Source organism: Cyanistes caeruleus, chromosome 11 (assembly GCF_971803275.1).
Source record: "Cyanistes caeruleus chromosome 11, bCyaCae1.hap1.1, whole genome shotgun sequence".
Lineage (NCBI taxonomy): Eukaryota > Metazoa > Chordata > Aves > Passeriformes > Paridae > Cyanistes > Cyanistes caeruleus.
Window position 1 is genome coordinate 22,426,894 of NC_141711.1, and position 13,120 is coordinate 22,440,013.

At 47.8% G+C, this 13,120-nt stretch overlaps 1 protein-coding gene across 2 annotated transcripts; it reads left to right on the forward strand.

Annotated features, from left to right (window-relative positions):
- Positions 1-6,734: 6,734 nt before the first annotated feature.
- On the forward strand, positions 6,735-12,690 carry LOC111942797 (uncharacterized). 2 transcript variants are annotated; one of them, XM_086846539.1, is made up of 13 exons: positions 6,735-6,991; positions 7,350-7,421; positions 7,805-7,876; positions 8,079-8,150; positions 8,238-8,339; positions 8,764-8,871; positions 9,155-9,226; positions 9,315-9,386; positions 9,474-9,572; positions 10,008-10,088; positions 10,730-10,843; positions 11,467-11,629; positions 12,163-12,690. In XM_086846539.1, exons 1-13 carry the CDS (start codon positions 6,895-6,897, stop codon positions 12,392-12,394), a joined length of 1,356 nt encoding a protein of 451 aa, XP_086702665.1. In that variant the 5' UTR covers positions 6,735-6,894; the 3' UTR covers positions 12,395-12,690. The 2 variants fall into 2 exon arrangements, with proteins under 2 accessions (XP_086702665.1, XP_086702664.1); XM_086846538.1 differs by lacking the exon at positions 7,805-7,876 and having other exon boundaries at positions 6,786-6,991.
- The last annotated feature ends 430 nt before the right edge of the window (positions 12,691-13,120 follow it).

The following is a 13,120-nucleotide window of genomic DNA, read 5'->3' on the forward strand; positions in this document are numbered from 1 at the left end:
CTAAGGCCTAAAATATAATATATTTTGACACTACTATTCATATGAACTATACAGTGAATACATAAACTGAGAGATTAGAAAAACCTTATAAAAGTAAGTATAAGTTGTACTATATCAAAATGCTTGTGATGCAAAAACCTAATCTGTGAATGACAATATTGTTTTGTCAGCTATAACAAGGAACAGCTGTCCAGCTGGGCCAAGGTGTGCCAGGGTTCCAGCTGATGGGAAGCCTTGGCAGCTCTGGGCCCTGCTGTGCAGAGGGTCCCTGTGTGCCAGCGGCAGCTGGGGGCCTCAGACACCTTCCCTCTCAATAGGTGCCCCTCTGCAGCTTCACAAGTCCAGCCAAACACCTCAGTCAGGGACACCTGTACCACACATTTCACATCTCCATGCCCATATGTGATGTCCCTGTCGCAGCTGCATTACCAGCTTGCTGCTGGGCAGATGCTGCCACCACCCAAAGCAAGGCTCTGTGTCCCTGAAGGGACCCGCCCTGCTCTGTGGCCTGGACTGAAGGTGGGTCCCTCCTGCCAGGGCAGGGCCCAGCACAGCTCTTCGGTTCCAATAAAGAGATGGAGCTTTCACCCCAATGTCTGGCTAGTACCCCCAGCAAAGCCCACACAGCACCAGCCCTGGCAGAGCTCTATGTCCAGGAGCAGGTGGGGCTGACCACGGTGTGGGCAGGCAGGAGCCAGGAAGGGGCTGCTGTGACCAGTGGCAGGGCACTGAGGGGCTGGTGTGAAGGGCCATGTTGAGTGGCCCTGCGTTGAGGGCACATTTCCTACCGTGGCATCACCTGGGCCTGGACCTCCTCCAGTGGCATGCCCAGGGAAAGAGGCAGCCATCAAGAGCATCTCCTGGGATGCATTGCCTGACCAGCAATGTCAGCAGGCAAAACCAAGATTTTATTTAGCAATGACCCTTTGATAAAGTCAAAAATTTACAGTCAGGGCAGTCCACTAGTACAGATGTGTTGAAAGACCCCCGAGCTGTTCACCAGTCTTCACAGAAGTAATTGTAAATGCCATTTATTTCTATCTTTAGCACACCTTTTATAGGGTTCTACAGGGTCTGCGGGCAGAGCAAGTTACTATTGGCTAACACACACAGGTTTACATTCTTATCCTTGTACACAAGGATATTGTTTAGCTTTACTCTCTCTTCTGCAGGCAAGTTTCAAGGATTTTAGCCCTTAATATCACGACTTATTTCAAAGGCTGGTTTGTGCATACAGGCCTTTACTAATATATAAAATATAGCAACAATTCCCCCTTTCTCTTTTTGCACAAACCAGGCTTTGGATAAGATATCATACCACTTAGACTGTCATCCCAATTAACATTATAAGTAAAGCCTGTCCCCCTTCTAGCACAAGAGACCTCAACCATCCGGTGATGCCCCAGCTGGCGAACCAGCTTCCAGTGGGGTCACTATCTTCCTCCAGGGCATGTAACCCATCCTGTAGCTGTTGCAGTTGCTTATGGATGGAAGCTGAATGATCAGTAAGATCCAAGCAGCACATGCCTTCAAACTCCCCACAACCACGTCCCTGTGCCAAGAGCAAAAGGTCCATTGCAGCTCGATTTCATAATATTGCATGACATACACTACTCACATCGGCTGAAAGCTCACTTAACATTGTGGATGTTAAGTTCAATCCTTCCTTAGTCCAGCAAGCGAGCCTTTTTAGGGTGGCTAAACTTTAATTCATTCAGGCTTCGCTTTGACTGTTTGATGTTTTTCATTTTGCTAGCTATATTCAACAATTGATGTAAGCTTGGGTGGAACAAAGTTAAGTTTCCCAAGATAACAGGGTCCTCTATGTGGACTAGCAGGAATCCTATTCCATGCCCTATCCCCACAGATTAGGAAGATGGAACTAGGTAATCGCTTTGGTAATTGTCCTGTGAGATTGCACCACAAACAAAGGCTTTACTTTCTATGGTAGTAACGAGATCAGCTATAGGGTTGACTGCAGCTCAGGGCTACATTACTTTGTTAGAATGACTTTTTGTCGGGGGTTCAAACATTATCCATCCACCTGAGGTATTGGTGGAACTTAACAAATCTAATTCTTCTGAGGGTTGTAACATTGAGAACTTTGGTAATTTTTTGCTTGCCAACAGGCTTCAAGTTGTCTTAATGTGAAGCCAACAGTGCAATTGCACTCTTGCAACATTGCCAATCGATTCAGTTGAGTCTCATTACTAATTAAATCTTTAAATGCTGGAGGATCCCATTCAGGGACTCCTACGAGACAGGTGCGAAAGGATCTCCAGGTGTGGCTAGGCTTAGACACATTGACTTTTGGCCAGTTCAATGTGCCAGAGTGACCCACATGTTCTGCCTCTTTTGGATGTTAGTTAGCAGACGGTTGGGACTATACACAACACAATTACCATAAGCAGTTTGTTCCATGCAAATGACACCATATTTGCAAACTTACAGCTAAAACTCCAATCGTTAAATGAACTTTCAAAGATGCTTACACTAGCTCTTGAAGGGGGAATACTTATACTTTATCCTAACAACAATTACTACACAGGCTAAACTCTTTATCTTAACCTATTATATAACTACTTTTAACACACGTGCTTTGGTATATATGTAGTCTAAGCGTGAAAGCAATTTGCTGAAAGGGTAAACACACAACTACAATTTGCTTTATATACAGTTAAATAGAGTCTCTACACTTCTTAGATCTTCTACAGAATTTCTCTAACACGATTCAGTCCTGGAACTTTCACTGCTCCCGTGATGTCAGCTGGCAGCTGATGGGTGACTGAGGGTTCTGATGTTCAAGTTGTTCTTCAGATCCTTCTAAATCTTAAAACAAAGGATACCTGAAAAATTGGTAGAGACATAACAACATAGTAACGACATAAAAGTTCTGTTGGCAACTGTCTGTGTAGTGTTCAGACACAACTGTGTCCTGACAGGTCCACTTCTGATCCATGTCTGGAGTACCAAGGCTGTGTGGTGACTTCTCTGTTCACTGGATCTCGTGTGTTCAGAGGCACACAGTCTGGTCAGATGGACAGGTGACCTTTTTGAACCTGCCAACAAAACACAGGCACTTCTCTCCTTGAAGTTAATGAATTACACTAATCAAATGTTTTTAGGGCATCCATTTCCCCCGTTTTCTTAAAAAAAAATAAAATGAGATGTACTTCTGTTATAAACATCAACAGCAACACAAAACTATATACACAATTAATAAGAACTTATACTGGTTAAAAATCAATCAAATCATAAACATTATTAATAACACATGTAATATAAAACTACTATTAATTACTAAAACACTGCACCAGCATCCCATAGTTAGCAAGCAAACAGAAACAAAACAATCAGTGAAGGATTGGATAATCACCTCCGGAAATGATTCTCCAAGCTCACTTCAAAACTGATCCAGCTGTCATATCAACAGGGTCAAATTGCTGAGTCAAAAAGTGACTCAAATAATGATTTGGTACAGAAAACATCTGGATCTGATGGCAAACGTTCCCTCCAGGTAAAGTCAAGGCTTGGCCAGGGCCTGGCTTTAAACTGGAAAGATGCCTCTTAACATATTTCTAGAACAAGGTTCTCAATAGTAGCAGCTATGAGATGCTTACAGCACAGCAAACTGTTAAAATACATTTGTACAAATCAAATGATCAGAAGCCTTAGGTACCAGACCAATTAAACCATGCAGCAGTTGGTTTAATCTGAAGCCTCTCCTATGGCAGCTGATCCTCAGCAATGATACATCTTCTTAAAATTCTGGAAACACTGAAAAATAAGAAAGCTATAACAAACAAAACTGCAGAGATTGCAACAATCAATAGAACTCCCGATGAAGTCAAGGGTATCACAGACTGCATTCACTTCTATCCACAAGCAGGTGTTCACCAGTGTTCTGTCACTGCTGTTTCAATTGTGGCTGCCTTCATATCTCTAGGAAAATAACTATACTTTGCAGTTTAAACAAATGTCTCCAATTAAACATAAAACAATTTAAAATAAACAATATTTAAACCTAACAATAATTATATAAAAGGAAATAGCAAACTTAACCTTAAAAGAATATCTAAGTTAGAAAACTTAACTTAAAAACATTCAAGCCTAAACATTATAAAACTTAACTATCCTTAATTCTATTAACACTTAATCTATATTAAATAAAATCATAACTTAATATTATTCTGTTAGTACAAAAAGCAACTAAAAGTTTGATATATACTTTTTAAACACAATATAACAGTAACATGAATTCACTATAAAGATTATAAGAATGTAACAAATACATCACAATTCTATGTCATCTAGCTTTGAGAATAACCCAGAATAACTGCAAATGTTACTAAAAGTACTTATTCATAACAGGAATTTGCCTAGTATATGCTTAAATTGGTTAGGATTTGAAAGTGCAGTTTTTCTAGAGAAAAACCACAACAACACAGGATTTGGCGAGTTGCCATCCAGCTTTGTAGCACTTTTCAAAAGTACTACATTTACATTTTTTCAGAAACATCAAGTCCAATTCTTAAACTAAAATCCAAAATCCAAATTGGTATATATGCAGTTATATGTGCTTTATATAACAAAAGGACTCACATTAAAATTACCTTATTAAAATTGTGGAAAAAACAAGCAAATAGATAATATATACTTTAACTTAACTTTGTCTTGTACAGTAAAGTTCTCTTAACTAATTATTTTTTAAACCATAAATCTCTTCTGTAGATAATATTAATTGGAAGGTTTTCCTAGAAGCTGTAAATCATACCATGTTTTAACCTTAGGTTCTAAAACCAATTATTGCAAGGGAACTTCTGTTAAACACTTTTTCTCTCTCTTTTTTTTTTTTTTATTTTTTTTATTTTTTTTTCTTCTTTTTTTCTATTTTTTCTCCTTTTTTTTCTTTTTTTTTTTTTTAAAACGTTCAAAGAATCACAATAACTTCTCTAGTAAAATCTTAAAAACTGCAATTGCATAAACTCATAATTACTTAAAACACAGAATTAACTCTACAATGGCATATAAAAACATTTTGAAAACCCAATAAATTATGACTTTTTAACAAACTGGGTATTATCTGGGTGCTTCTTCTTCGAGAGGGAGCCGGGGGGGTGGACTGCCCACTCTGCTGCTGCTGCAGCTCTGCTCTTATCTTCCTTCACATTCTCTACATACTCTTGCAGCGAGGAAAACGGAGAGAAAGGAAAAGAAAAACCTCACATAGTTAACTCTAACAAATGCAGTTTTTTCTCTCAATCTCTGGTGTTGTTTGCCGATAGAGGAAAAAAGGGCACGATTTTACAAAAGCACGCGATGTTACACGAAAAGTCTCTCAGGCCAGGTACTAACAATGGTGATCATTGCAGCTTATCAGCGTGGCCTTGGAACTTTTCTTGCTGCTGCTTCTACCCCCAGGGTGCCTTTGTTCTCTGCACACACCTCTGTGCTCCCCCATGTCCCCCTGGTTCAGGTGGAAACCAGACTAAATTTGGCTTCTTTTCTTCCAGGGTGGTAAAGATGGAACTTTAATAAGATTGTAATGCTAAAAGTGACTCCAAAAATGAAGCAAATATTTCTGGATGTATCACATCCTGCCATAACTGAACAGATTCTGTTCGTTGTTTCAGCGTTCGCTGTGGAACTTTTTTTTTTTTTTTTTCCTTCTTTTTTTTTTTCTTTTTTGTTTTTTTTTTTTTTCTTTTTTTTATTTTCTTCTCTTTGACTCTCCCTCCCTCTCTCCATGGGCAGCATAGATAGGAGTGCTTGTCCAGCAGTGGGAGGTAAAGGCATCTACCGCTGTGACACAGGTAGAATTATGGGGCTCACAGCCTCAGCATATCTCGCTTTTCTGTCTTTTAAGGTATTAATTGCAATCTGCCAAGTTCAACCGAGAGACAGAGTGCCTTTGCTCTTTTCTGTAATTGCCATTTCCCATATCAGAGCCGACATATCAGTCCGTTCTTGCACCGCAAAAAGCAGTGTGAGCACTGCAAATGCCCATGACAATTAGCCCATATAATGAGCATATCCAGGTCCTTTTCCTGTGCTGCTTCGCCTCGTTTAACGAGGATGCAGAGAAGCAGTTTATCTGCCGCCGCAAACTCTGCCTCCATGCTGACGGCCACCCGCAAGGGGGAAGGTTGCGACCCTTCTACCACGCCCTTGCCTGCCTGGGCCCCTCCCAGCAGCCTGACTTTCCACGTCCTACCGCTCAGCGTTTCACCGCGCTCAGGCTGCCTATCCGGTGCCAATCCAAGCCCGCGACGTCTAATGCCCAGATCCACTCTGCTGACTCCAAAGCCCCTCTGCCCGCAGGGGTGTCTCTGGTCGGAGCGCCAGATGTTGAAAGACCCCCGAGCTGTTCACCAGTCTTCACAGAAGTAATTGTAAATGCCATTTATTTCTATCTTTAGCACACCTTTTATAGGGTTCTACAGGGTCTGCGGGCAGAGCAAGTTACTATTGGCTAACACACACAGGTTTACATTCTTATCCTTGTACACAAGGATATTGTTTAGCTTTACTCTCTCTTCTGCAGGCAAGTTTCAAGGATTTTAGCCCTTAATATCACGACTTATTTCAAAGGCTGGTTTGTGCATACAGGCCTTTACTAATATATAAAATATAGCAACACAGATGGGAGTACATTCCGGGGCTACAGCCAAGGCCATGAGGTCACAGCAGCCTCTGGGGTGACAGCAGGCTGCGGTCAGAGCAGGCTCTGAGGTCACAGAGGTCCCAGAGCCCCGTGGTTGCACAGCACAACACAAACTGAGCAGTCAGTCCTTGACCACGACTGTTGCGGCAGCAGCAGTGCTGACATTTGGACAGCAGTCTCAGGACAGTGGTGGCAGCAAGAGCTACAGGACTGGCAGAGGGCAAGGCACCATGGCCTTTGCTCTGCGCCTCTTCCTCCTGCTCCTCCTGGCAGTGGCCCTGCCTGACAGGGCTGCCCAGGCTTCTCCACAGCAAGCACAGGGAGCAGGTGAGCAGGCGGCCTGGCTTCCCTTTCCTGGGACAGCACTTCCTTCTCCCTGGGAAGAATTAGGGATGGTTTTCCCCAGGGCTTTAGGGAGGGTTTCCCCTGTGGGAGGGAGAGAGTCCCCAGGGGCCCTGGGCTGGTTGTGTTGCACCTCCAGAGATGGGGCACAGGGCCTGCAAAGAGGGTGGAGAGTGACCAGGATCCAGCCCAGAGCTCCCCAGGCCCCTCTGCAGCTTTGACCATGTCCATTGACATCTGGCTCCCACAGCCTTACCCAAAACCCTTGCAGTGCCCAGTTCCCTAAGGCAAAAGGGGATTCCAGTGCACCATGGACATGGTTTTGATCTGTGCTCCATTCTAGAATGGAATCACGACTTGGATTATTTGGAAGTGATGATAAATGGTGGTTTGAAGACTTTGCCAGATGCTGGAGGCAAGTTCTCAATGTACCTTTTCCGAACAGAATAATTAGTGTTAATGTGGCAGGAGCACACGCACGTGCCGTTTTCCTGAAGAGTCTGCAAATTGATGGATTCAGGAAACTTTTCCGGCTCCCTTCTGGAGCCCTAAGTGATCCCACAGCATCGCTGTCAGTGGGAGGAAGGAGTATTTAGCGGCCAATGTTCTTCCCATGTGCAATGCCAGTGTCTCCTTCCATGTGCTCTGTGCAGCCACGGAGAAGAGCAGAGAGGGAAGGGGCCAGGCCCAGGGCTGTGGCCCAGGACTGTGCCTTGCACGGCTCCTCTGCTGGCCCCAGGGAGCCTGAGGATCTCCTACAGAGCCACAGGAGCCCTTCTGTCCTGCCTTTCCTTGCAGCCAAACCTCTTGGTGAAGGTGGTCTGGCTTTCCAACCCACATCCAGCACAGAGGCTCTGGGAGATGGTGAGGGTAGGTCAAGGCCTTTCCACCTGGGGGAGCGGCCAGCTCAGAGCTCAGAGCTCGGCCAGGGCGGCATCGCTGCAGGTGCCAGGACAGAGCCGTGCACGTGTGTGCCCTCGCCCTGTGTGATCCCCTCACCGCCCCTGCCGCTCAGTGCTGCCTGTGCAGATCAGCAGAGATGACAGAAGCTTCTGTGGCTGTTGAGTTACAGGTGTGTCTGCAGGGAGGACTTTCCCAGCTCCTGAGATGGTTACTGCATGCAAGCCTGGCTCCCATCGCAGGGGTGAGTGGTCTGTCCTTGCTGACCCCACAGGCTCACCCCTGGTTTTGTGGGATCCATTCCTGGGAAATGGAACTGTTTTGCTCTAAGGTCCTCCAAGAGGAAATGCCAAAACCACAGGACCCAAGAAACCCCAGTACCACTCCAAGACCATGCAGCAAATGCTGAAGGAAATGCTGCAGGGAGCACAAGGTGGGTCCATGTCCCTTAGCTGGGGGCTTTCTCTTCATATCTGGACACGCTGTGCCCAGCACAGCAGGAAGGGATCCATGGCAGCCTGGCTGCCCTGCTGCTGCTTTCACGGACTGCAGAGCTGTTTCCCAGCCTGGCCTGGCTGCAGCTTCTCCCCAGCCTCTGCAGGAAGGCATTTGGCATCAGCAGACAGGGAGCCCAAACTGCACCATGGGCCATGCACACCCTGAGGTCTCCAGCAATTTCTCAGTCTCCGAGTAGATCAGGAACGGCAGCTGTTGGAACCAAGCAGGGCCCTGGCCAATCCCCAAAATTTATATGATTTCCTGATCCTTAACCAAGTCTTTGATAAGCATTGCCTCCTGAAGATTCCCCAATGGGGAATGGTTCCATCTGATCCAACTATATAATTTTCTTTTTCCAGAGAAGGACCAAAGAGCTCTGCTGAAGGCAGCACTTTCCAGAGGAAGCAGTGGCTCATTGGCAGTCTCTTCTGCAGGAAGGGAGGCCATGCCAGGCACAGTAACGAAAGGTAATTGCTGTGCCTCTGGGCCTGAGCCCTGCTGAGGCTTGAGCTGCCATCACTGCTGCATGGCAGTGCCTGCCCTTCAGGGATGTTGCACAGAGCATGGAAAGAGTGTTGAGAGTGACCAGGAGCCAGCCCAGAGCTCCCCAGACTCCTCTACAGCTTTCTCCATGTCCACTGACATCTAGCTCCCATGGTCTTACCCAACCCCTTGCAGTGCCCAGTTCCCTAAGGCAGAAAGCGATCTCAGCACACCCTGAAAAAGGTTCTCATCTGTGCTCCCTTCCAGAGGAGGTTCCTGGGAAGGTTTCTCCATTACATTGGCTGCATAAAGTTGTGAAGCCCTTGGAGCCTCCTGCAGGTATGTTCTCAGATTCCCATTGAGGAATAATCATTGACAACCTGGTAGGAACCAGGTGACAGAAGCTTCTGTGGCTGTTGAGTTACAGGTGTGTCTGCAGGGAGGACTTTCCCAGCTCCTGGCTTGTTTACTGCCCACAAGCCCAGCTCCCATCGCAGGGGTAAGTGGTGTGTCCCTGCCAAACCCACAGGCTGACCCCTGGTTTTGTGGGATCCATTCCTGGGAAATGGAACTATCTTCTGTTAAGGTCCTCTGAGACGGAAGAGCAAAGCCCCAGGAAAGAAGGGATCACTTGAGTCACATGACACCCTGAAACAAATCATGAAGGAACTGCACAAAGGCCATGGTGGGTGCATTTCCCTCAGCCTTCTCTTGAGACTCAGCAGCCAGGGGCTTTCTCTGCACCTCTGGACACGCCGTGCCCGGCACAGCAGGAAGGGATCCATGGCAGCCTGGCTTCCCTGCTGCTGCTTTCACAGCCTGCAGGGCTGGTTCCCAGCCTGGCCTGGCTGCAGCTTCTCCCCAGTCTCTGCAGGAAGGCATTTGGCATCAGTGGGCGGGGTGCCCAAAACTGCACCATGGGCCATGCACAGCTTGAGATCCCCTGCAATGTCCCAGTCTCTGAGCAGATCAGGGAGGGTTGTGGTTTGGATAATAGAGAAAGCCTGGGCCTTTTCCTGATCCTTTTCCATGTCTTTGACAAGCACTGCCTCCTGAAGAGGCCTCTTCCCTGCTATCCAATGGTTCCATCTGATCCAGCTGTACCTTTTCCTTTCTCAAGGGGTGGACAGAGAGGCTCTATGGAAGGTGGCATTTCCTGAAGCAAGGGAGGCAATTGCAGGCACGGGCCCAGGCACAGGAGGTAATTGCTGTTCTGGGGTCAGCCCTTGGTGGGGCTGTGTGCCAGGAGCTCTTCCCACAGGATCTGCCCTGTCTGAGAGGGGTTGACTGTTCCTTGGGCTGTCTGAGCTGTCCCAACGGAGAGAGGCAAGGAGGGATAGTTGTGGCACTGCATGCTGCAATTTTCCCCAGGGCTTTAGGGAGGGCTTCCTCTGTGGGAATGAGAGAACTCTCAGGGGCCATGTTGCACAGGGCCTGCAAAGAGGGTGGAGATTGACCAGAGCCAGCCTAGAGTTCCTTAGGCCTCTCTGCAGCTTTAGTCATGTCCATTGGCATCTGGCTCCCACAGCCTTACCTGACCCCCTTGCAGTGCCCAGATCCCAAAAGCAGAAGGGGATCCCAGCACACCATGGCCATGGTTCTGATTTGTGCTCTGTTCTAGAGTGGGATCAGGACATGGCTTATCTGGCAGCCTTGGCACATGATGGTTTGGAATCCTTAGAGAATGCTGGAGGCAAGCCCTTAATGTCCCCTTCCAGACAAAATAATCAGTTTCAAGATCCTGAACTTTATCCATGACTTTGACAAGCTCAGCCTTCTGGAAATGCCACCATGCTGAATGTGGTATTCTTCCATCTACCTGTGTTTCTTCTTTTTCTCAAGGCATGAAGCAAAAGGCTGTGCACAAGGAGGCACCTCCTGGAGGAAGCAGTGTCTCACTGGCAACTCCAGATTCAGGAAGAGAGGCAATTGCAGGCAGAGGCCCAGACACAGGAGGTAATTGCTGTATAAAAGTCTCGGCGGGGCTGTGTGGCAGCAGCTCTCCCCCCAGGGCCGGCACTTGCATGACCCAGCAGCAGCCAAAGCTTGAGGCACCTTGGCTCCTAGGCCTCTGGAGCTCATTCCCAGCCCCTGGGAAACAGGACTCATGCACCAATGTCCATCCCACTGCAGCTGCTCCCAGAGCTGGCCCTGAGCATCCAGAGGCCCAAGGCACAGGAGCAGCTCCAAGTGGGAGCCCTGCTGTGAGCCCAGGGCCACAGCCAGCCCTGGCTCCCAACTGGGCAGGGCCTGCACTGGCTCCTGACAGGGCCTGGCTCTGTCCCCTTGGGCTGGGGGAGCTGTCACAGAGCAGGGAGGGTCAGGGGTGGCAGTGGCTGCTCAGGGATGGGTTTGACTCGTGTCCCTGGAAGGAGCCACTGCCCAAGCAGCTGCGCTGTCCCTGGGCTCTGCTCCCGGCCTTCTGGCTCTGTTGGGTGGCACAGCCTGTGCCAAGGGGCAGCAAGGTGCCTGCAGGCCCCAGCTCTGGAGGAAACAGAGAATGTCCAGGCCATACCCAGCATGCTGCCAGCTCAGCAGTGGAGCACAGCATGAGCTCTCACTGACCATTGCTCCCACAGATGCAGTCACCACAACACGTGTTCCTGATTCCCAGAAGGGCATCAGAATGAGTTTCTGTCAGGGAACACGCTGCTGGCTAGTGATAATGGCAGGCCTGCTTTGTTTGGTGCTTTTCTTCATTTTGTGCTGTTTTGGAATCTGGTATATCTGTCAGAGAAAACAGTGAGTATTTTGTTCATCTTTCCCTCAAACACCTTCTTTAGAAAGTCTATTGTAGACAGGAAACATTCTCAATGAGGCTGCTGTGGACTTGTGGCTAGTCAGTGCCTGCCCAAATAACTCTGCTGCCCAGAGTTCTGCTGCTGCCCAGCTCTTTCTTTGGCCTCTTCACTGCTGGGCCTTGTCCTGGGGAGCCCACTCGGGCTGCAGCCAGTGCTGGCTGCCACTGAGGCTGCCTGGCCAAGAGCAGCCCCAGGAGCAACAGGCAGAGGCAAAGCAAGTTAGGGAGGAAGAAGAGAGAGGAAGAGATTGGCCTTGAAAGGAAGACATACTCTGGGGCCTGCTCCTGCCAGGGACCCTGCCCAGAGCCATCCCCTGCTCACTGGGACCTTGAGGGGCAGCTCTCCAGCTGGGCCAAGCTGTGCCAGCAGCTGCAGCCGTGCTGGGGAGCCTTGGATTCTCTTGGCCCTGCAATGCAGGAGAGTCCCTGTGTGTCAGTGGCAACTGGGGGCCTCAGACATCTCTTCTCTCAACAGGTGTGTCTCTGCAGCTTCACAAATCCTGCCAAAGACTTCAGCTGGAAAGAGCTGTATCGGTTATCGGCCATCCCCAAGCCAGTATCTAACATCCCTGCCCCCGCTTCATTACCAGCTCATTGTTGTGGAGGTGCAACCACCATGCAGAACAGGACCCTCTGCCCCTGCAGGTGCTGGCCCTGGTGTCTTGCCAGGCCTGAAGGTGGGCCCCTCCTGCCAGGGAAGGGCTTAAACAACACCTTTGGGCTTCAGCTCTGGTGTCTGGCTGGTACCACCCGCACTGACAAAGCTCCTTGTCTGGACACAGCCAGGTTGGGCAGACAGCAGTCGGGCACAGGGCTCCTGAGACCAGCAGCCACTATGTTTATTTTTCATTTTGAAGTGTTAGGGGTATTTTTTTTATAGAAAGAAATCCCAAAATATTTCTTTTCTTTTTCCACAATAGTTCTGTATTTTTCAAAGTAGTTTTAGGATTCTGGAAAAGTTTGACTATTTTTACACTTTTTGAATAAATGAAATTGCACTTAATTAGTAGTCTTTATTCTATGAAGAAATAAGCCCAAGACACCCAGCTTATTGGGAAGGCTCTTTTCCCACTGGAGATTTGGACCTATTCACAACCAAGTTGCATAAAACTTTTTCCCAAATATTTTCCATGATTTCTGAGGTCACCTCTTAGTCTTCTGAGGCAAACCTGGAGCACAGTGGGAAGCTCTTAAAGTCACTGTCTTTGCTTTTGGAACAAGTCCCTCAGTTCTGGAGCAGGGGCTTCTCTCAGCTTCCTGCAGCCCTGCTCCACTCCAAGGCTGTCCTGAGCCCTCTCCTGCAGCTGTTGCTGTACCATGGCACTGCTGTAAACACAACAGCTCTGCCACACTCGCTCAGAAGGACTGGAGAGAAGCTTTATGGCCTTGTTTGCATCAGGCTTTTGGCTTCTCTAAACACAGGTTTACTTTTT